Source organism: Giraffa tippelskirchi, chromosome 1 (assembly GCF_054371585.1).
Source record: "Giraffa tippelskirchi isolate mGirTip1 chromosome 1, T2T-mGirTip1v1.2.pri, whole genome shotgun sequence".
Taxonomy (NCBI): Eukaryota; Metazoa; Chordata; class Mammalia; order Artiodactyla; family Giraffidae; genus Giraffa; species Giraffa tippelskirchi.
Window position 1 is genome coordinate 41589362 of NC_137275.1, and position 23423 is coordinate 41612784.

The window sequence follows — 23423 nt, forward strand, 5'->3', positions numbered from 1 at the left end:
GGCAGTTTTTCAGAGCAGGGTTCAGTTCCAGCCATTGCCTTGCCATGGAAGCAGATGCCAACATCTACCACTGGTTGCATTTTGAAGGGATTTAAAGTAATAGATGAAGGCAGCATTTATAAATGGAAAAATGAGGAAGCAGCTCGCCCAACAAAAAGAAAAACAGAAGTTAAAGTAAGGAAGCTACACACACAAGTTCAAATCACATTACCTTCTCTTCCATCTCACTTCTGGCTCCAGGCAGATTCAGAGGACTTGGAGAACTTGGCGTCTCACTGGACTGGAACAGCAGAGAGAGTGCTCAAGTCAAACGGGAGCACAGGAAGTCCTGGGCAAACACAGCCAGTGTCTGTGCAGAGGGCCACCCCCTCCTCTGAGCAGAGAGCGCTGGCAGGTTCACGGTGGAGACTCTGCTCATGTCCAGATTCCACCCGGGCTCCAGAGGCTCAGTATTCACCCCCCTCTCCCTCGAGTTCAACTCATTTCCCATCTGGGTGGCCTCTAACCGCAGTCCCTGATGTGTTTCCCCATTGCTGAGAGAATTAGGCACTGCCCTGTTGCCAGCGAGGCAGAACTCTGACCTCACAGCTTTCAGCCTGGCTGGCTGCCTTCCACCCCCTTTACCTGCCAGACCTCTTCTCCATGAGAAAGAAAGGGGGCCCTTCCAGTGGCACGCACAGGCCTGGGCTGAGGAGGTGGGTGACCAGAGGAGGCGAGAAAACTTTGGAGGAAGGGAGGGAGGGAGAGAGGAAAAGAGAGAAAGAAGAGGAAGAAAAAGGCTAACGATTCACATCCCAGTCGCCTTGCAGGTCCTGGGTACACGCATATCATGTCACATGCGCCAGCTATACCTTCTGCCTCGTATCACCTATGTTTACAAAAGGGTCTCATTGCCCCTTCCAGAGCCAGAACATCAGCTTGCCCTACCTCAGTCCATTTTCTGCATCACACTTAGAAGCATCTTTAGAAAACATAAATCAGATTGTCTCACTGCCCTGCTGAAAATTACTCAGAGAGGAACTTCCCTGGTGGTTCAATGGTTAAGACTCCACACTTCCAATGTGGGGGGCACGTGAGTTCAATCCCTGGTCAGGGAACTAAGATCCTACATGCCTCACCACACGGTCAAAAGGTAAAATAAGATACTAAGATAAAAATAATAACAAATAAATTCGAAAATTTCTCAGCAGTTTCCTATCACTTTCCAAATAATTCACCCCTTCTCTCGTGGTCTAATGACCCAGCAGCTATACTGTGCTCCGCAGCCACCCTTCACCTTCATCCACAGTGGCCTGCTTTCTGTGCCTCCTTCAGGACAGAGTGCCATCTCTGGGTGTCTGTACTTGTTCTTCCTTGTGCCAAGAACACCCTCCACGCCTACCAGGTCTGCTCAGGGCCATCTGACCTCCTCATCTAAAGAAGCAAACCCCCTTCCCGCCACATGACTCACTTTTGTATCACCCTGTTTCATTTTCTAGGCAGCATTTTTATTAATCCCAAATTATGATATTGTTGAGTTGTTTGTTGTGTGACGCTCCTCTTATTAGAATGTAAACTGCACTAAGGCAGTCCTGTGTTTACATTGTGATCCCTCAGCTGAGGGAGCACCTGCTGAACGAATGACCCACCTTGTCCCCCAGACCACTGTGCCCTGTGCTTATCAGATCTTCAGTAACAGGGAAGACAGTTGCTCTGGTCCATGCTGCTGCTGGTAAGTTGCTTCAGTCGTGTCCGACTCTGTGCGACCCCATAGACGGCAGCCCACGAGGCTCCCCGGTCCCTGGGATTCTCTAGGCAAGAAAACTGGAGTGGGTTGCCATTTCCTCCTCCAATGCGTGAAAGTGAAAAGTGAAAGTGAAGTCGCTCAGTCATGTCCGACTCTTAGCAACCCCATGGACTGCAGCCTACCAGGCTCCTCCGTCCATGGGATTTTCCAGGCAAGAGTATTGGAGTGGGGTGCCACTGCCTTCTCCATAGGAATCCCTGAATCAAGGTTGATGGCTGATGTTGCTGCCCAGCACTCAAGAGACTGGGGATGAGGACTGTTGGACCAGCCAAGAGAGAGAGGGGCCCTGTGCCTGCTTCACCTACCACCCACAGGTGTGGGCGTCAGGAGTCATCAGGGCCAGGCCCAGGCAGAGATAAACAACAAAGAAGATTGTCATCTTTTATTTCCTTCCTTCTTTTGCTCTACAACTTGTAGAGCACTTGTCTTTCTTACTATTCTTATGATGCATTAGCTGATAACTAGTATGACTTCTTCCAGGGGCATTTTAGTAACACCCAACATCATTTCAGGCACCGTGGTAGGCATAGCACAAAGAATGCTTTCTTGTAAGCATGGGAAGACTCAGAGCCTCAGCTAAGAACCTGTCTATCTACCTACTGGTAGGACTGCTTCTCCTTTTCCCATAAGAGGCCCGAAGGCACTCCTTCTACTGCTAAAGGGACTCTTATTTCAGGATCTGCTCAGAGTGTTTCTTTCAAAGTGTTAAAAAGACTGGACTTCTCTGGGGGTACAGTGCATAGGAATCTGCCCACCAATGCAGGGGACATGGGTTTGATCCATGCTCTGGGAAGATCCCATATGCTGTGGGCTAACCCTGTACACCGCAGCTACTGAGTCCGAGCCTTAGAGCCCACGATCCACAACTATTGAGCCTGTGTGCTGCAACTACTGAAGACTGTGTGCCTACAGCCTGTGCTCCACAACAAGAGAAGCCACCACAGTGAGAGGCCCTTGCACTGCAACGAAGAGTAGCCCAGGCTCGCCAGCCCATGCATGGCAACAAAGACCCAGCACAACCATACCTAAATTTAACAAAAATAAAGAGATAAAATTTAGATAGGATAGTGCTGGATCAATATGACTTTCCACACTAAGTAAACTTCAAGCTGGTCTGTCTGATAGCTCAGTGGGCTTCCCTCATAGCTCAGTTGGTAAAGAATCTACCTGCAATGCAGGAGACCTAGGTTCGATTCCTGGGTCAGGAAGATTCCCTGGAGGAGGAAATGGCAATCCACTCCAGTAGTCTTGCTTGGAAAATCCCACGGACAGAGGAGCCTGGCAGGCTACAGTCCATGGGGTCGCAAGAGTTGGACACGACCTAGCGACTAAACCACCACCACCATTCTTGTGCAGCACCTACTTCATTCTTTTCTCATTTCAAGTCAGTCCAGTTCCACAAGTAATTATTCAGTGCTCCTAAGTAAGCAGTGATGATATCCTGGGGACACAGATGTGTAAGATCCAGTCTGTCCTCAAGGAACTCAACAGTTTGGAGATGGAGAGAAAACAGTTATACAGCCACAGATGCAGAGTACAGACGTGTGAGAAACACTCAGGATGCACAGAGACGGCAGAGACAGGACAGTGCAGCTTGGGGGTGAGGGCAGCCAGAGTCTCCAAAGAGTTAAGTGGAAGACACTGGGAAGAGTGGGTGCAAAGGGCACGTCTCCCTTGCCCCCTTTCTTCCAAGCTGGCCCCCCTGCAGCTCAAGGCACTTGTGTCAGAGGTGCTGGGCTACTCATCAGGAAAGCTTCTTCCACCTTACTCCCCATCCTGCAGACCCCGGGGTTACTGACGCCCCTGCCCACTGCCCAGCCTCCTCCCGGCCTTGTGAGCAATCAAGTCGTTCCCTGGAGGAGCTTTACTTTGTTCTCGGTGGCTGAGAGGATGAGGTCTTGCTGAGTCACAACTTCCACAGGACTGGTGAGGAACGGGTCCTCTTCGAAGCGAGCCTCGCCGCTGTCTGCCTTCTTCATGGGAATGGCGTTGGGAGGTGGCTGCCCAAACTTGATGTTCTTGCCCAACTGTCGCTGGAGAGAAACAAAAGAAAGATGTTCTGAAGCAGTGAAGCGGTTCACAATAACCACCGTCAGGTTCCCCAGCATAGCTAGCAGGCACTGAGGCATATTCTCTACACGACTGGTTTCTAGACTAGACACCAAGCCAGAACCCCTGACGCAGTCCTGTAATAACTGAGTCTCCTTCCCAGTCTTTCTTTTTCTTTCCCACCTTTGAGCCATGAGCCTTTTCATCCAGCCACCTCTTTCATGGAGATGCCAACATTTCCAAGGCGGGTAGAGAGATCATATTTCTGATCAAAAAAGTTGGGTATGACAGAAATTTTTTGATTTTTGTCAAAAAATCAAAAGTCTTTCAGAGGCACAAAAGTACTTAGAAGGTACAAAAATTATACAGAAAATAGTTTCATGAGCTGCAAGAACCACTGCGGGAAATCAAGACTGTTGTGGTTGCACAAATGAAGGAACCCTCCAGCCTCTTTTGGATACATTCCCCTTGAATATTTATTTCATCTACCTTCCTCACTAGCCCCTAACTTGAACATCCTGTTTGGGTTACAGTGTGTACCGAGGCCAAGGGGAAGAAGGCCTCAGGCCAATAAGTCTTTCCATGATTGATGCCAAATACATAGAAAAGATGAAAGCAATCTTGTCCTGCCACTAGGATGTCCTCTTTGCCTTGCTGCAGCTACCCACTGTGGCCCACAGGCCAGAAGGAACACAGTGGGTCAGAGAAGGAAGCTGGAGAAAGGCCAGAGAGAGACTGATCACTGGTGGGAGGGAGCTGAATGGATGGTGGGAGGAGGGTAAAGGACAGAAATTAGGAAGAAAAATAGTATTTAGAATTAAAGAAAAGCCAGATTAAAAAGGGAATTATTTTCCCTGAAGAAAAATATATAAACACAATAGTTTTTAATAAGAGGCAAAATATTTAATGGGCTTGATATATTAGATATAAAATATTTAGTATGTACAGAAAATGAATGACATTGAGGAAGAAAAAGAGGTAAGCTGTGGTCATCTGAAAGAAGACTGTAATGAATCGAATATATTGTAGAAATTACTGCCTTTATCTACATCGGGATTCTCAAGCTTGGCACGATTGACATTTGAGGCCAGATAATTATTTGTTGTGGGGAGATCTCCTGCGCATCATAGGATGTTTAGCATCACCCCTGCCCTCTGGACGCCAGACGATAGCAGCAACCCCTGTTCACTTCTGTCTGGACAACCAAAAAAATGCCTCCAGGTGTTGTCCAATGTCCCCTGGCAGGGAAGATTGCCTCTGGCTGAGAATTACTGCCCTCGACCTAGGTCTTTTATGATTCAAAAGAAGAAAAAAAAACCAAACAGAATACATTATCTGATCTTTATCTTTTATGTGGCTAATATTTAATCCCACAAAGCTGCAAAAAGGCTTAGCAATCACATTATCTGACCCCCTCGTTTTATAAAAAAAGTCAAGGTCCAGTGACTGGCCCAAACTTAGGGAATGAATGAGTGGTACCAAAGGGATCTGAATCCATGTCTTCTAAAACATATTCAGTGTTGTTTACACTGTGCTCCACTGGTTCTCATAAATTTACACTGCGCTCCCCTCTTCTTACTGGTAGAGAAAGACAGGATCCAGCATTTTTACCACCTTATTGAAGGTGGCCTCCCTTGAGGAAAATGCCCCTTCTCTCTCTGAACTCAGGGGTATCAAATCCATCTTCACCCAGCTCCCCCTCAGCTTTACATGGTGGATGGTGAGATTGCAGAGACATGAAAGAGATGAGCCCCAAGTCCCCTCCCTGCACCCTGGGCACCCCAGCATGCCAAGTCAGGAGCACAGAGAGACAAGGACTCGGATTTGATCTGCTGTATCTCAGCCTGAACCCGGCTCCCCTTGACACCACGGGGAGGGAGCACACATCAAAAGCCCAAGTTCAGCCAGTGAAGTACAGCTTGAACAGCCTAAAGGGGTTTCAGGGAGGAGAAGGCTGCAAAAGGGTGTCTTCTAAAATGAGTTTAGCAGGAAGCGGCAGTTAGTGTCTACTCTAAGCAGATCAATAAGCAGGCACAGTTAGAACAGCCGATGGTGTTAGACAAGAGGACATGGTGTAACAAAGCCACAGGCCTTGTGGCACTCTTGCTGCCCTGTGGGAGATGGATGGCGGCCTGGGTAGGAGTAGCAGGAAGAGCTCCTGCATCCTAGTCACAGTCTGGGCAGGGGTTCCCTCTGGGACTCCCAGCCCAGCCTTTGGTTGACCAGTTATCTCTTCTCTAAGTGTGCTAGTAAAGAGCTAAAAACTTTTTTCCAATCACCCTAGAATGAGACTTCCTGTGTCAGGGTCTGCCATCTACTAATGTTCTTGAATATCTAAGATGCAGGTATTTCTTCTACTCAGAATGGAAAGAATAATTCTTTAATGAGTTCCCAAGGAGAACTAAGCTTAATACATTAATGCTCTTTAGTTAGGATTTTGGCCACCATCACAAAAAGAATGAATGTGCTGGTTTTTTTGTTGTTTGTTTTTGTTAGAACTCTTTTGAGAACACTGATGTCAAGTTCACATTACTTATACTGAAATAAACTCCAAAGATGGGATGGTTATCATGGCTACCAAAGGAAAATGAAAGAGAAAATGGGGAAAAAATATTAGATGCGATAAGAACAGGTAAAATAAGGTACGTGGGACAAAGCTAAGGAAATGGAGGGCATGATGTTAAGAAACAAGGTTGAGAGTTAAAGTGGAAAATTGAGAGGAGAGTGAAGGGGGCAGATAGGAGGCCCCGGGAGGAGAAGCTGCAGCCCTGATGGCAGGTACAACAGCTGAAAGGGGCGGGATGGGGGAGATTGGAAAGGAGGGAGAGGGAGAGAGAGGGAGGGAATGAGAATGTGTGTGTATCTGAGGGCTGATTTACGTCATGGATATGTTCATCCTGGCAAAAGAAACACAATGCTGTTGCCTTTGAGAATGACAATGAACATCTCTATAAAGCAGCTGATTTAAAATTCCTCTGGAGAAAACAAATTCAGGCTGCTGGTTAGGGAGCCTGGGAGGAGGGCGAGGGAAGGAGGAGGGGAGGACCCAGGTCATGCGAAAAGTGACGGCCACCATCCAGGGACAGGAGGGCAGCCTCTCTGTCCAGACAAAGGACTGTCCTCGCAGACCCACCCTGCAGTGGTCACAGGCTAGGGCAGAGCTGCAGGGCTAAGGCCATGGTGACTGAGCCTCAGGCTCTCAAGGTCAAGGCTCTTGCACCTGATCCTGTGGTTCCTGCTCCAAATGTTTCCTTCAGCTAACTCAGAGGGGATGGGGCTGCTGGACACTTCGTCTGATTTATTGACAACAAAAAGATGACTGCCAAAACCTATCTGCCACCTCAGATGTCGAACAAATTGAATACAGGGATAAATATGGCTTTTTGGTGACTTTCATTCTGCTCACTAATCAGGCATTGTCATGGGAAGAACTGTGACACAAGCAGTCACTCAAAACCAGACTGTTAAGATGAGCTTGCCCTTAAGCTTTCAGGGAAATAAACTATTACCACTCTTTCCATCTATAGATAGATGTATTTTGATTACATATATATATATATATATATATATATATATATATTTACATATCCATGGATTCTTTATATGCACTGAGATAATAACCAGAGGGGAGAGTGGAACCTCTGTGCCTAAACTGAGTCCATGTTACTTGTGGCAATGAATGGAGTTACTGTTAGACTGGAATGTGAGCTAAAGGGGCGCTATTTTATTCATTCAAATTTGGCCATTTGGCTGTAAAATGGAATGCTGGAGAATGATATTATAGGAATGCACATTTATATTTATGAGGCTCTTTTCCTATGGTGTAGAAATTCCAAGCACATCATACTCTGTAGCTCTCACACTGCCAATTTAGATTTCCCCGGATTTTTCATAGCCATCCTTCATACTACAACTATAAAAATGAGGCAGAGAGAAAATAAAATTGCTGTATTCTCGAGCAAACTCCAGATACTCCCATAGTTAAAATGAATTTAAGAGAATAAGCAAAATCAAACGCACACAGATTTAAAGACATCTGCTCTGTGCAGAAGTGGTGAAGAGCAGGTATTTTATTCTTTGTGTCCTTGACAGCTGCACGAAGTGCTCAAATCCTCAAAGGTAAGACACTTTGGCATTTCAAAGTGAAATCCAGCCCGGTAGGAGACAGCAGCTACTGAAGACGGAGGTTCTCCCTCCTGAGCTAAACAGTCCGTGGACTAATAGACTAAGCATTTTCTGACAAAGCTCTGGTATCATTATAAAAATCACCTGCGTGCTTGGAGTGTGATATTCCTGATTCCTATCATCAGTAGGTGCATACATACTTCACAGCCTGGTTTGATCTGAAATAAAGAGGCACCTCCCTGATATGTGCTCTGGGAACATCAAGGTCATTGTAGTCCAATGCACTGCAGTGCAAAGCTTACAAAGTCACTCTGTGCTCTAGCAGATGAACAGTGATTTCCTATAAAAGGCAGACTTTAAGAACTGGAGGAGCTCTTCAGATCATCCATCACATGCATCCTCTTGTTTATTAGATGAAGAATATGAGGGTCAGAGAGCTTTAATGATTTGCCCTTAGGCCACAAAGCCAGGTGATGGCGGAGGCCTGTCAGGCATTTTTTATTTCACTTACTGGCCATAGAACAACTGACTGTTATGTATAGGGTCCTCAAAAAGGACACCACTGTCATTTCTGTCCCTTATAACTATCTTGTATATTAAAATTTGTTCTATGCACATGCATTATCTTTATACTCAGGGGAAAAAAAGGTAATTTTTCTTTTAAAGGTTCAATTGCTTGCTACAGAAATCTTGGCAGGTGGTAGATTCACATTGTTCAGGAAAGACTAGGCTTATTTATGTTGTATTCAGTCACTCTGTACTCAGTAGACGGATAATAACCATCACCGGTACAACCTAGGACAGTTCTGGCTGAGATGACTATATGTGGACACTAGGGGGCAACCTTTCCAAATGCAGTCATTACAGGCGCAGCTCTGGTTTCCATGGGCTGGGAAGTTTCTTGAGCCAGAAAAAAAAACAAACACGTTTTTGGTTTTTTTTTTTTTTTTAAATGGCATTCCAGTAGAAATCTCATTTCAAAAGAATGTCTTAATAATGGTGGCAAATTAGTTTGCTAGGACATTTACTGTCAAATAGGTGTTACCCACCACTTCTCTCTCTCTTTCTAAAATAAACATACACACATACACAAAGACAATTCCAGACATAAAAAACATACATGCGTCTGACATAAATAAACACCCTCATTCCATGCTGGAGTCTACGAGGGGGCGGTCTTTTATGCTGCTTACTAAGCATCAACACCAGCATAACGTTTTTATGGAAAAATGCAAAGCATTCATGCAAGTTAATAAGTTAACTACTATTTCTACGACTTACCAGGAACATACTGCTTAGTCGACTGAAAAATAAAGCACAGTCTTTTGGGGGTGATACAGTGATATCTTATGGCACTCCAAAAATCACATTTGCTATGATAAGGGTCCCCATTTCCCTCCTTGAAAAGCAAAAGTCTCTTACTATATTGTTTCAAAACATAGCATTAGAGCTGTAAGGAAGCTTGTGCATATTCATGCAGCAGAAGCAAAATTAGGCAGACCTCGAGTGAGTAGATGTCCTCCAGAGGAGAGCATTCAATTAGACAGCTATTCTGTTTCCCTCACATTTCTCCTCCTGCATTAACAGAACTGTTGCTTCAGAGAAGTTAGTTGTTTTACATTTTATTAATTATGAAATCAGATTCTTTAAACTTATGCCTTACATCATTAACACAAACAACAGGCATTCACATATTTCTGAGTTTCTATATTTTCAATATTGCAGAATTACCTATTTTTTACAACTCCATATCCACTTCATGGAGTGGTGCTGGCATGTGGTGTGGATTACAGGTGCTACCATTTAAGACAACAGACTATTACCTAATTTTTAAAGAACTCCTTGAAAGCCCTTGTGAAATACAGTTGGTTTGTACACTGAGACCTGCAGGTCACTCCCCTTAGAAAGGGAGTATTATGAGGGTTCATTTCATTAGTTCTTAGGAATAATATTCCAGGAGTCAGAAACTTAAAGAAGGAAAGGTAAGGAGGAGGGGGGGTCAAGGTTTTCTTCAGCCATCACTGCCCTTTCCTCTTCTCCAACTGAACAGAAGTGACAAAGGTTAACTTTTCTTTCTGAGTCTATAAAACGTGTAGCAGTATGGCCAGCAAGAACCAAAAATGGGAGCTAGTCAAGATGTGCTGGAATTTGAAGGAAGTGCCTAGGTTAGTTCTGAGGGCAGGACTATGGCCTTGGGCAGTGAAGTGGTAGGTATAAAGATCTAGGCAAGTCTGGGTGTGGTTCCAGGGTGTTGGCTATTTCCCAACAGCCATATGCTATATTTAGCTGAGTACATGTGGAATATGTAACCAAACACAGGTTACAAAATACACAGCTTAATATTCAGTAGAAACAAGAATATTGCAAGCAAGAAGAATATTCTGAGTACCATGCTTCATCATGTCAGTAGCTACTCAAGCCAGCTGTCTCCTTTATTATTTTTTTGCTTGGTTCATTCATTCATTTGTTCATTCACTGTTGCAGACTTAGAAACAGATGGAAACCAGCACACCAGAATCCCCTGTACACAGTCTGGATCGCCTCCAGGCAACCCGAGCTCAGAGAAGTGCTTGCTTAGGCACTTCTGCCGGGTGAGCGAGTTCTCCTGAGCACTCAGGCAAACCTACGTTGTTGGATCCCAGGGGTCTTCGCTCCCCTTGCTTTTCCTGCATTTCCTGTTATTTCAGTCTCATTCAGTGAAGAATTATTTTATATCATTATTAAAGGAGTTACCACTGGAGTCAGTTTTATGGAGGAAAACTGCCCACCTCCGCAGCACGAACAGGAGGGAAGCGGAAGAGCTTCACAGCGTCCCTCTGGGACAGGGCGGCTCTGGGGAGCCAGGGTCAGAAACACAACAGAACCCGTGACAGCCATTCACTGTCCAAGTAGAGAGACTCGGAGAAGGCACGCCCACTGTCATGCCTTCAGCCGACAGTCAACCCTGTGCTCAGGGATTACGGCCAACACTCAGTGGTAAGCAGGGCTCTCCTCCCACCCAAGTTCTGCAGCTTCTCTAGGGTACCTGTCCTCATTAAGTCCAGTTAAAAATGAGCAAACAACTTGAGAGAAAAGGAGAGGGGGTGTTCTGAAGGTGGGTGCAACATGACAGTGTACCTCTCAGGGGTGCACAGAAGCTTCCAGAGAACTAAGCCAGGTTTGAGAAAGCAAACATTCTCACCAGGAGTTACCCCTGGACTTCCCAATCCATGACTCAAGGCCAAGCCAGGGACCTTTCCCACTTCCCTCCATGGCCACTCCCCTCCCCCTTCCTATGCCTCTGACCTTCAAGCTGTCTTACCTGAAGAGTTTTGACTTTGCCCAGGATGTTGTCCTGTGACATTGCTTGAACTGTCTGCTCACTTTCTGCTCCCCCATCAGGGATAAAAATACTGTCATGGGAAAATGCCCGGGTTCCCATAGAATAGTTGAAGGACCTGGAATGCAAATCATGTGCTTCATTTTATTAGGATGATAAGACTTCTTTTGGCAATTCCATCTCCTATTCCTCCTGATTCAGGGGACTCCACCCACATCCCCAATCTCACTCAGAAAGTGCATCCAGCCCACTGTCCTCTACTGCGAGGAGTCAGCCAAGTAGCTGGGCAGACCAAAGTGTCCCTCGGGAATAAAAGAGAGCATGTCTCCTACATAGCATGTTTTACAGTCACTCACTGGGAGAACTCAGCGTGCTTGCTACCTGTTTGTGGAGGACCCAGGACAGAAAGCACTGCAGAAATTTTAGCTGCAAGAGCTTTCTCCTGATGAGCTGTCAAGTCTTGTCAAGCAGTCCTTTTTAAGCAACATGAAGATCTTGAAGTATGAGGCAAGAATTTCTCTCTCTCAGATTGTAATCACATTGGGAAGAAAAATACGTACATCTAAAACAAAGACTTGATGAGGACTGGAACTGCTGATGGGCACTATCGGAATAAAGAGTCTCTCTGTCGAGACTCCTCAGGAATTCAGAGGGGTGGGGGCACATGTGCTAAGGAGACTCTAAATGGGCGTCATGCATTGGGCAGCTTGTCAGTGATAGGTTCCTAACAGTAAGAATGCTTCAGTTGAAAGGCTGGACTTCGGAGGAAGTCTAGACTTGAACCTGACTGTGAGGTATAGGTTGGGTGAACTGCAGGAAGAGGGGGCAGCAGACGCCAACTGTTCCTTACTTGATCTAGGAAATTCAGCTATTTCTGGGAAGGAATACACAGGGACAGAATCACACACTCTCTGTTTAAGGCAAGACAGGCACACTTCCAGGATGCCAGGCACACAGGCAGCTATCCCAGGGCTGAGAGCTCTATTTCTCCCTCTCCCCTCCCCCCAGAAAGGGGTCCCATCAGGAGGTTTTATCAGTGATCAAGGGCAGGAAAGAAGAGCCAGTACTGGGGGAAAGGGGTCTCTGGCTGGTACCTCTGAGGTGAATTACAGAAATGCAGCAGGCAGGGTCCCGACGAAGTTTCTTGGGAAGATTGAGTACCAAATTATATCATCAAATTGGCCAAATTACCAGCAGCACGGCAACAAAGCATATGAAGTTTAGAGACAATAGACTTGGACATAAGCCTCCTGGCTGTGTGATAATAAAAACAATAATAACCACCAATTGCGACTTTGATGAAAACACTGTGCTGAAAGTTTTACTTTAGTGATCTCATCACCAACTTGTTGCAAATAAAACTCAGTGGGTAAATAGCCTTATATGGTGGTGCTAGTGGTAAAGAACCTGCCCGGCAATGCAGAAGACACAAGAGATGCAAGTTCTATCCCTGGGTCAGGAAGATCCCCTGGAGCAGGAAATGGCAACCCACTCCGGTATTCTTGCCTGGGGAATCCCATGGACAGAGGAGCCTGGTGGGCTACAGTTCACGGGGTCACAAAGAGTTGGACACGACTGAAGCGACTTAGTACGCAAGTAGGCAAAGTCACCTAAATAGAAGCTGTAGCATGAGAAACAGGATTCGGAACAGCTGAACACAATCCCAGGCCAGGCAGCTGAAGTGTTTTAAAGTGGTCAAGGTCTCTAGTATTTCTTCCCATGAGTGAGATGGAGTTTGGGCGGAGCAGTGGGAGTGGAATACAGGATGCCAACGTCATGTGGGCTGGAATATGGGAAGGCTGGAGATACTAAGTAGCTGGAATAATGGGTAAGCCTTCGGCTACAGAGCACAAGACACTGTGGAGTAGCAACCCACTTTATGAAATATGAGGCATTGTTTTAGCATGTGAATATAAGAGGAAATTAAATGTGTCATTATGTCCTCGTTCCTCAGAAACTTGGTGACCTATGCTACAAAATGAACTTCCAAATTCACCCAAAGATGCTAGGAATTAAAATGTCATTCAAAGTTATGGAATCAAACCTTTTAATATCCTGTCTAAACTTTTTTCTCAGATTCCCTGGCTAGGATTCAGATGAAAGAAGAGGTAACTAACTTCATTTTCTACACAGTGTTTTTACAAATGGCTTATGTATACACATAGGCTCTCAGATATTCTTATAAACACATATATGCACAAGTCCACTTTAGATGCTTAATAAATGTTTACTAATGTCTCACAGTTGTATGCACATAATAGGCCGACACTGGAAGGCCAAGTTCTCTTCCAGTTTCCAAGTCAATCTTCTGGCTGAATCATGACATTTTTTTAAAAGATTTTTTTTTTTAATGTGGACCATTTTTAAAGTCTTTATTGAATTGTTTACAATATTGCTTCTGTTTAATGTTTTGGTTTTTTGGCCTTGAGGGATGTGGGATCTCAGCCCCTGAACCAGGGATGAACACACACTCCCTACATCAGAAGGCAAGTCTTAACCACTGGGCAGCCAGGGAAGTCCTTGAATCATGAAGTTTAACTCGCAGCTCAAATTCTTTTTTTCCAGGAAAACTAAGAACCGACAGTTTCCTGCTCTTCTGTGTTTGTCCCAAATGTTCCTTGCTGCTAGCCAAGATTAAATGTCCCCACATTCCCCACTTCTAGATGATCTTATTGAAAAATAGAGAAAACGAATAGTTATAGGAGTAGTAGTAATAATTATAATACTAGTGTAGTCAAAGTGGTAATATTAATACTGGCTAAATTTTATTGGGCACTCGCTATGTCCCCTCCATATGTGATAACTTCTTTAATACAACATCTCAATCCTTGTGATGTACACTATTTAAACCTTATGTGGTAGGCACTATTATTAAGCCCATTTATAGATGAGGTAACTGAGGCTTGAAGACAGTGAGCAACTTGCCATAAATTAAATGACTGTATATGTGTGAACCTGTTTCTGGCCTGTGTTCTACTGGTCTATTTGTCTGTTTTTATAGCAACAGTCCCATGCTGTCTTAGTTACTATAGCTCCCCCCCCCAAATTATTTATTTATTTTTGGTTGCTCTGGGTCTTCATCGCTGTGTGTGGGCTTTCTCTAGTTGTGGCGAGCGGGCACTACTCTTCACTGCAGTGTGCAGACTTCTCACTTCAGTGGCTTCTCCCAAGGGCTCCAGGGCACGTGGGTTTCGGTAGCTGTGGCACAAAAGGGCTTAGTTGCTCTACGGCATTTGGGATCTTCCCGGACCAGGGGTCGAACCAGTGTCTCCTGCACTGGCAGGTGGATTCTTACCCACTGTACCACCAGGGAAGTCTTATAGCTGTTTTATGAGTCTTGATATCTAGCAGTTTATGTTCTCCAGCTTGGTTTTTTTTCTCAGATGGCTTTACTTATCTCTGCATTTCTACGTAAACTTACATATACACAGACACACACACACACACACACACTCACACACACACTCGCTTAATACTCCTAGGATTGCTTCTGTGATGGCACTAGATCTGTAAATAAACTTTGAGGACAACTAATATCTTTACAACAGTCATTCTTTTCATCCATGAACACGGGATATCCCTTCATTTATTTAGATCCTCTTTACTTTCTCTCAATAAAGTTTTGTAGTTTTCTGTATAGAGCTCTTTTACATATTTTCATAGATCTAATCCTACATATTTGATGTTTCTGAATCTACTGTAAATGGTATAGGTTAAAATGTTTATTTTTCTAATTGTTTATTGGCAGAGTATTAAAGTATCACTTGGTTATTGATAATTGACATCATAATTAGACTTAACTAAGTTTATTAATAATTATGTGATTGTTGATTCTTTTGGATTTTCTATGTATACAGTCATTTTATCTGTGACAAAAGACAGCTTTATTTGTTCATTTTCTTTCTTTCTTCTTTTCTGGCTGCACCGTGGTTTGTGGGAGCCTCGTTCTCTGACTGGGGATTAAACCTGGGCCCCTTACTGTGGAAGCACAGAGTCTGCCACTGCACCACCAGGGAATCACCCTATTTGATCATTTTTCAATCTCCCTCTCCCTTCCTTCCTCCTATACTGCAATTAGCTAGGATCTTCATAGGAACTTAAACAGAAGTAGTGATGGTAGACTTTGTCATGTTCCCAAATTGACCAAAAAAGCGTTCAATATTTTTCCATAAATTATGTTAGCTAGGCTTCCCAGATGGCGCCAGTGGTAAAGAACTCACCTGCCAAGGCAGGAGACATAAAGAGACGTGTGTTTGATCCCTGGATTGGGAAGACCCCTTGGAGGAGGCCATGGCAACCCACTCCAGTGTTCTTGCCTAGAGAATCCCCATGGACAGAGGAGCTGGTGTGCTATGGTCCATCGGGTAGCGAGGAGTCAGATATGACTGAAGCGATTTAGCTATAGAATTTGTTATATTACTGTTTGAAAAGATAGGCAATTTGTCTCTTACAACTGATTTTAAGATTTTTCCTTCGTCTTTGGTTTTCTTAGTTATTGTCTGTTTACTCCTTAAACCCATGGCTTGGCATCTTTCATCAGTTTTAGAAAATTCTCAGCCATTGTTTCTTCAAATACTGCTTCTGCCCCATTTTTCCCTATTCCTCCTCTGATTCTGCAATGTTAGACCTGTCATGTCTTTCATGTTCTTTTCTGTATTCATCATTCTTTTTAATCAATATGATTCAGTCTGGAATTTTCTACTGACCTAACTTTCAGCTCATTAATGTTCTCTTTAGCGGTGTCCAGTCTGCTGTAAAACTACCTACTGAGTTCTTACTATCAGCAGCATTTTTCAGACCTTGAATTTCCATTTGATTCTTTTTAATAGATTCCAGTTGTCTCATGAAATTATCCATCTTGTCAACTATTTTATTGAATATGCTAATCACAATTATTTGAAAAGCTCTGTCTGAAAAAGCAATATTTTAGTCCCTTTGGGTCTTTTTTTTTTTTTTTGCTGCACAGCATACAAGATCTTAGTTCCCAGACCAGGAATCAAACCTGGGCCCTCTGAGGTAGAAGCAGTGTCCTAACCACTGGACCACCAAAAAAGTCCCTTTTTAAGAAAAACTATTTATTTTTATTTATTTGGCTTGGGTCTATTTCTATTATCTTGTTTTCCTCATAGTCTGTTTCTTAAATGCCTGGTAATATTTTATTGAATTCAACACATATGCATGAAAACTTGTAAAGGCTGGGTTCTCTCCTTCCAGAGAGGATTTGCTGGTTTCTCTGAGTGAGTGAGTGAAGTCGGTCAGTCGTGTCCGACTCTTTGCGACCCCACGGACTGTAGCCTACCAGGCTCTTCCGCCCATGGAATTTTCCAGGCAAGAGTACTGGAGTTGGTTGCCATTTCCTTCTCCAAGGGATCTTCCCAACCCAGGGATCGAACCTGGGTCTTCCTCATTGCAGGCAGACGCTTTACCATCTGAGCCACTCTCTAGCAAGCAGTAAAGGAGAAGATCACATCAATCCAATCAGGATGATCACAGTGATTAGCAACCTTTGTAAGGCTCAGGCTACCTCTGCTTTGTCCTTGCTTCTAGCGTATAGGCCTCCTGGAATCTCAAATAAAAACCTGGGTTATTATATGTAAAATAGATGACCAGTGCAAGTTCAATGCATGAAGCAGGGCACTCAAAGCCGGTGCTCTGGGACAACCCAGAGGGATGGGGTGGGGAGGGAGGTGGGAAGGGGGTTCAGGATGGGGAGGCACGTGTGCACTCGTGGCTGACTCATGTTGATGTATGGCAAAAACCACCACAATATTGTAAAGTAATTATCCTTCAATTAAAATAAATTAATTAATTAAAAAAAACCCACATGGGTTATTTCCTAAAAGTCCTTCTCCTTGGTAGGTTGGTGAGTCTTGGAACTGTGTATAAATCCCTGTGTCCTTGTCTTTTGAAGTAAAATGCTGATTCAAGAGTTAATGACTGGGGACTTTCCTGGTGGCACAGTGGACAAGAATCCACCTGCCAATGCAGGAGACAAAGTTTTGATCCCTGGTCCAGAAAGATTCCACACATCCCAGAGCAACTAAGCCCTTGGATCACAACTACTGAGCCCAAACTTTAGAGCCCGCAAGTTGCAACCACTGAGCCCATGTGCTGCGACTACTGGAGCCCATGCCTAGAGCCTGTGCACTGCAACAAGAGAAGCCACTGCAATGAGAAGCCCACGCACTTCAACAAAGAGTGCCCCTGCTCACTGCAATTAAAGAAAGGCTGCGCAAACCAACAAAGACCCACTGCAGCCAAAAATAAAAATAAATAATAAAAGTTATTTTAAAAAGAAAGAAAAAATTGAGTAAAATTGTATTAAAAAAGAGCTAATGAGTGGGATATGTGAAGATGTAGAAACAAAGAACAGCTATTGGACGAGGAAACTGATAACAATTTAGACTAAAATTCTGCCACATAGCAGAATCATCAAACTTACAGCTCCTTGAAAGATACAGATAAAGGCCTGACACACATTCCTAAGTTGTTTTTTATAGGAAGCAGACCCCCTACAGATGAAAACTGCTGACCACAAGAACATAGATCCTAGACTGGTTGAAACCAGAAGGTTGATGAAGCTTGAAACTTCACCTTGATGCCAACCAATCTGAGAACTCCACAAGCTGATCATTCCTGAACACTGTAAAACTCCTCACTACCCCCTCTAGGGTGGGTCACACAGTCTTAAGAGATTAGCCCACTGTGGCCCCCTTTGCCTGGCAAAGCAATAAAAGCTACTCTTTTCTACATCACCCAAAACCCTGTCTCCACGGTTCTATGTGGCACCACTGAACAGAGGCTGAGTTTTGGCAACAATCTCAAACTCCAATTTTTGTCTTTCCAGCACCAAAGATTGCCAAAAATTCTGCTGTTTTTCAGCCTTCATTCTTGTGCAGCTTTACCAACAAATGCCTCAAAAGGAAAACTGTTACTTAGATTTAGATTTCATTCTGGGCTTCTCTTCTCTTGGGGAACTTAGTCCCTCAAGTCCTGGCTGTCCTGGCAGTCTCAAACTCTAATTTTTGTGTTCCCAGCCCCATGAGTTTGCCTACAGCTCTTCTGCCTTCTCCTCCTCTTGGTGGCCACCCTGAACATTTTTGGTCTCTTGGCCCGTACCCAAGAGTCAACTAATGCCCACTGGAAAGAAGCAATATGCAGAAAATATGGCTCAACTCAGTGGATCTCCCTTCTCTCCAGGATCTCATTGCTCAAGTCTGGTGCCCCAGCAGCAATCTGACACCTTCAAACAGATGTCCCTGTTTGAATATTTTATTTGTATTTTCAGTTGTTCTTGGTGAGGGCACTGATTTGTTATAAGCTACTTCATCACAGCCAGAAGTGAAAGTAACTGATTTTTTTGATATTTATTAAGTTTCTACGGACATGTCAGAATCTATTTTTTGATATGGCCATTGCTGTTATGAGAATTACTTTACTTTTTCTGTTATGCAAATTAGTTTATTTTGCCTTTTAGTATGATAATTTCAAAATTTAACTTGACGATAAACACAGAAGCAGCTGTGACATAAAAGTGAAGAGTCACTTGGCAATGCCCTGAGTCCTCCAGGCTGGTATCCAGTCTCCCAGAACACAGGCAGGAAGACAATACCTACTTTTCAACGTGATGAAAAACATTCGTACCTTTTTCCTATATCTGTTTTTGTGCCTTTTTTAAAGCCCTGAGAAGAAACGGCAGAGCAGAATGGTCACTGATTTATTAGTAACACTAATGAACACTCTCTTCTAGATAATTCACTTTACATAACACGAGTTAACATTACATCCTTGGCAATTTGTGTAACTTTAGATCTTTGGTAATCATGGTTACCAATTTTGGCTCCAAACAACTCTACAATGCAGATTATTTTCTTTTCTCTGAAGAGGAAGCTGACACAAAGAGTGGGTAAGAATGTTGCCCAAAGTTCCAGATTTTGAGACAGGGCTGGAATGGAAACTGAATAGCCCATGTGCTGAGATCTCAGCTTGAAACTATGTTCTAATGAACAAAGAGCTTGGTGGGATCTTTGTCCTTAACCAGCTGGGAACTATGAATTACGTGATTAGGAGGTGGAGGGGCAATTTACCACAAATTGCACCTTAGCCAAGTTCATCTGGACTTCTTTATTCTTGACATTTACAGATCTTTCACGATTGATGGCAAAGTAGGCCAGTTTTCCCCCTTTTGTTTATTAAGAGGCGAGGGGTCTCTGCGCCTCCATGCTGTAACTTACCCTCAGAGTATCTGTTCAAATGGAAGAAATGGGACCTGCTGTGTGGCAAACTTCCCTTGTGATGCTTAGAATACCTAGCAGTCTCTTGATCACCTGTGAGATGTATACAGACCTCTAAAACTCCCCAGATTTTTAACTTCTAACTGAAAGATTATCAAGACAATCATTTAACAGTCATAATTTAAGCAAGATCTGAAGTCAAATGTAAAGTACATGTGGGAAAAGCAAACTCTAGAAGGACAGGAAGAGAGGCCCACTTCGGAAATTTACAACAACACTGGGCCCCGAGGAACCGTTTTCATGAGCTTAAAGAAGAATCACTGAGCCGTGACTTACAGACATCACAAAAATGGTCCCTTTGGACTTAGAGGTCCAAACAGCTGAGAAGTTCCTGGGGCCTTATGGAAAGAAAGGACTCGCAACTCTCATCTCTAGATTTCTGTTCTGGTTTTTGTTGTTGTTGCCATCGATAATATTGTTATTTGCAGGGAGACTGGGATTCCAAACATCTATCAGAAGCTGCTAATCAGCTCGTGGAGACCACTGTTCATCTTTCTCCTCAACGCCTTACTGACTCTTTTGGTTATCCTTCCAAAGGCAGAGACAGTAGAATGGCCTGAGGCTACACTTTGGGCTTTAACAATCAGTTTTTTAAAAAAACCATTTATTTATTTATTTGGCTTTGTCAGGTTAGTTAAATCATGGAGGTTCTTTCCAGAATATGGACTCTCCAGTTGCAGTGCATGAGGATTTCAGTAGCTGCAGCTTGCAGGCTTAGTTGCTCTGTGGCATGTGGGATCTTAGCTCTCTGACTGGGCATCAAACCCATGTCCCCTGCATTGCAAGGCAAATTTTTATACACTGAAATACCAGGGAAGTCCCAATAATCACTTTTAATAACTAACTCCAATACTACACTCTCTTCTACCCACCTGTCTCCAGCTACACTAGCGGACCCTGTTGTTGCTGTTTAGTCGCTAAGTTGTGTCAGACTCTTTTGCAGCCCTGTGGACTATAGCCTTCCAGGCTCCTCTGTCCATGGGATTTCCCACATGGGATTTCCCAGGCAAGAATACTGGAGTGGGTTGTCATTTCCTTCTCTAGGGGATCTTCTTGACCCAGGGATGGAACTGGCGTTTCCTGCACTGGCAGGCGGATTCTTTACCACTGAGCCACCAGGGAAGCTTACTACTTGGATTAATACTACAGTGGACCCTACTACTTGGCTAGCCCATTGTCTCTACAAATTTGACACAAACAAAAGCAAAGTTATCAGGCGTTTCCCACAAAATTCCAATCTTTCCTATTTCTTTGTTACTATCATCCCTTAGGTTCTGTGCTATAATATTTTGTAAGTGAAGTCAGATCCAGGTTAGGGGAAAGGTTTTGTACCAAAGGCCTTAATGAGTAACATTATCTGCCCTTTCACAGGTAGAAATCTTTCAAAAACAGTATCGAATCAATGAGTAAGACTGCAAATCCTGATCTCTGGGACCCATTTAAACCTGCACTGGATTCTGCTTGCCACAGTCCTCCACGGCTGTGCCTGAAGTCCTGGAGAGCTCCTTGCCCCATCTCCAGTGGGTCCCTAATGGAAACCAGCACCAGGACGGCAGCAGTCCTCGCCAGCCAGCAGTCTCTGCTGACCCAGTGATTACCAAGGCCATGACTTGTCCTTTTGGACAGAGAAGCTGAGGCCCCGAAGGTGAAGAGAGAGGCTTTATCAAGACAGAACTGAAGGAATTCCCTGGTGGTCCAGTGGCTAGGACTCTGTGCTCCCAACACAGGGCGTCTGGATTTGACTCTGGTTGGGGAACTAGATCCCATATGCTGCAATTATAAGAACCCAAATGCTGCAAGGAACGTCAAAGATCCTATGTGCCGCAACTAAGATTCATCACAGCCAAATACATTTTTTTAAAAAGAACTGAAACCAGGAGGGACAGTGACAATAATGCTTACTAGCACTTCAACTGTCCTTAGCAGATCCTCTGCTTATTTCCTGTAATATGACTGACATCTGTAAATGATCTCCAACTGAAGTCTCCTCCAATTCCACTTCCTCTCAAACCTGCCATTCATCTTTAAGCAGTTCATTTGCCAGCTCAGAAACCTCTAGTGGTTCTTTTTTGCCAAATTCTACCAGATGAAGCTGCAATGGCTGCCTGGCACTTAAGGCTCTTCACGATGGCATTTACAGACCCTAAAGCACCCTGGCTTTCTGAAGCAGAGGCCCTGAAATGCAGGGATTTAGTACTCAGACTGAAGCCAGTGTGCCTCCCTATGAAACCTGGTTCTCCCACTTACAGCTGTGTGGCCTTGGGCATGTCACTAAACCTCCAGGGTCATCGGTTTCCTTATCTGTAAATGAGGATGATAATATGACCTACCTTATGCAGCTTAGGGCCTCCCTGGTGCTTTAGATGGTAAACAATCTGCCTGCAATGCGGGAGACCTGGGTTCAATCCCTGGGCTGGGAAGATCCCCTGCAGAAGGGAAAGGCTACCCACTCCAGTATTCTGGCCTGGAGAATTCCATGGACAGAGGAGCCTGGTGGGCTACAGTCCATGAGTTCACAAAGAGTCAGACACGACTGAGACACTAAGCCCAGCACATGGAGCTTATTTAGGATTAAATGAGCTGCTATCGGTTAAAACCTTAGAGTAATGTGTTTATATAAATGTTACCTATTATTATCAAGTGTTACCCCACTTCAAACACCCAGAAACGCAAACCCAACCATTCAGTCCCCAAAATACCCTCTCTTGGCTCCATCATTGCATGGGCTCTCCCTCCCCACGGACTGACTGCCCAGTGCCAATCTCTCACTGCAGGTCCTACATATCCTTCAAGGTCCAACTGACACCTTATCAATCCCACACAGCCTTGCCTGTTTTGCTGGAAGAAAGGGATCTTTTCTCCCTCAGAAAGCCCTATGCATGCACTTCTCATTACACACATGTTTATGTTATGGTTACTAAAATCATGCGGGAAATGAGAAGGAAAACAAAAGTGCTTTCGCATTGTAAAATGTATCATTATATTTTCACTACAGCACTTGGAGTTGCATGAGGGCAGAGATCGTAACTGTTTTCTCCCACGAAAGTGTGAAAGTGTTAGCCGCTGAGTCGTGTCCGACTCTTTGCCACCCCATGGACTGTAGCCCTGCCAGGCTCCTCTGTCCATGGAATTCTCCAGGCAAGAATACTGGAGTGGGTAGCCATTCCCTTCTCCAGGGAATCTTCCTGACCCAGGGATTGAACCTGGGTCTCCTGCATTGCAGACGGACTCTTTACCATCTGAGCCACCAGGGAAGCCCATACCAAGGAAGTCCACGATAGGGAAGCCCAGTTTATCCCACTGCGCTTTACAAAATAAACGTTGTAAGTTTTTTCAGTGGATGAGTAAAGGATTAACAGTGTACCGGAGTTCATCAGATGGGTTTTCAATGGAGAGGTCACTGAGGGAGTGAAAGTCCTGAGAAGGCAAAAAGTGGACAAGTCAGGATGATCAGCATTTCCAAAGGTTCCTTCTAGGGCTCCTTCTCAACTCAAACCAGCAAACTGCTTCTGGCTTTGTTTCCCATCTCTCTCTTACCAAGTTTTCCAGGGTTCATTCTGTGTCAGTTATAGTTCTTAGCTGTAAGTAAGAGAAACCAGCTTTGTCTCACTCAACCAAGAGAAAAGCTGCTAGAATTTCCCTCGTGGTCCAGTGGTTAAGAACCCACATGCCAATGCAGGGGACATGGGTTTGATCCCTGGATCGGGAAGATTCTATATGCCGTGGGGCAACTAAGCCCAAGTGCCACAACTATGAAAGCCTTAGTGCCTAGAGCCTGTGCTCTGCAACAAGAGAAGTCACTGCAATGAGAAGCCCATGCACCACAACGAAGAGTGGACCCTGCCTGCAT

The 23423-nt window shown here is 44.4% G+C and overlaps 1 protein-coding gene across 4 annotated transcripts in view; it reads right to left on the minus strand.

Annotated features, from left to right (window-relative positions):
• The window catches only part of CRACD (capping protein inhibiting regulator of actin dynamics), a 71069-nt gene that overhangs the window by 21036 nt on the left and 26610 nt on the right, over positions 1–23423 (minus strand). For 2 of the 4 annotated variants that reach the window (XM_081588981.1, XM_081588992.1), the window contains exons 3-5: positions 11262–11397; positions 3655–3819; positions 212–280 (exon numbers count right to left, since the gene is read on the minus strand). In XM_081588981.1, the coding sequence (XP_081445107.1) occupies positions 212–280; positions 3655–3819; positions 11262–11381 (354 nt within the window). In that variant the 5' untranslated portion in view covers positions 11382–11397. The remainder of the gene's footprint in view (positions 1–211; positions 281–3654; positions 3820–11261; positions 11398–23423) is intronic. The other 2 variants (XM_081589003.1, XM_081589014.1) reach the window with 1 other exon arrangement.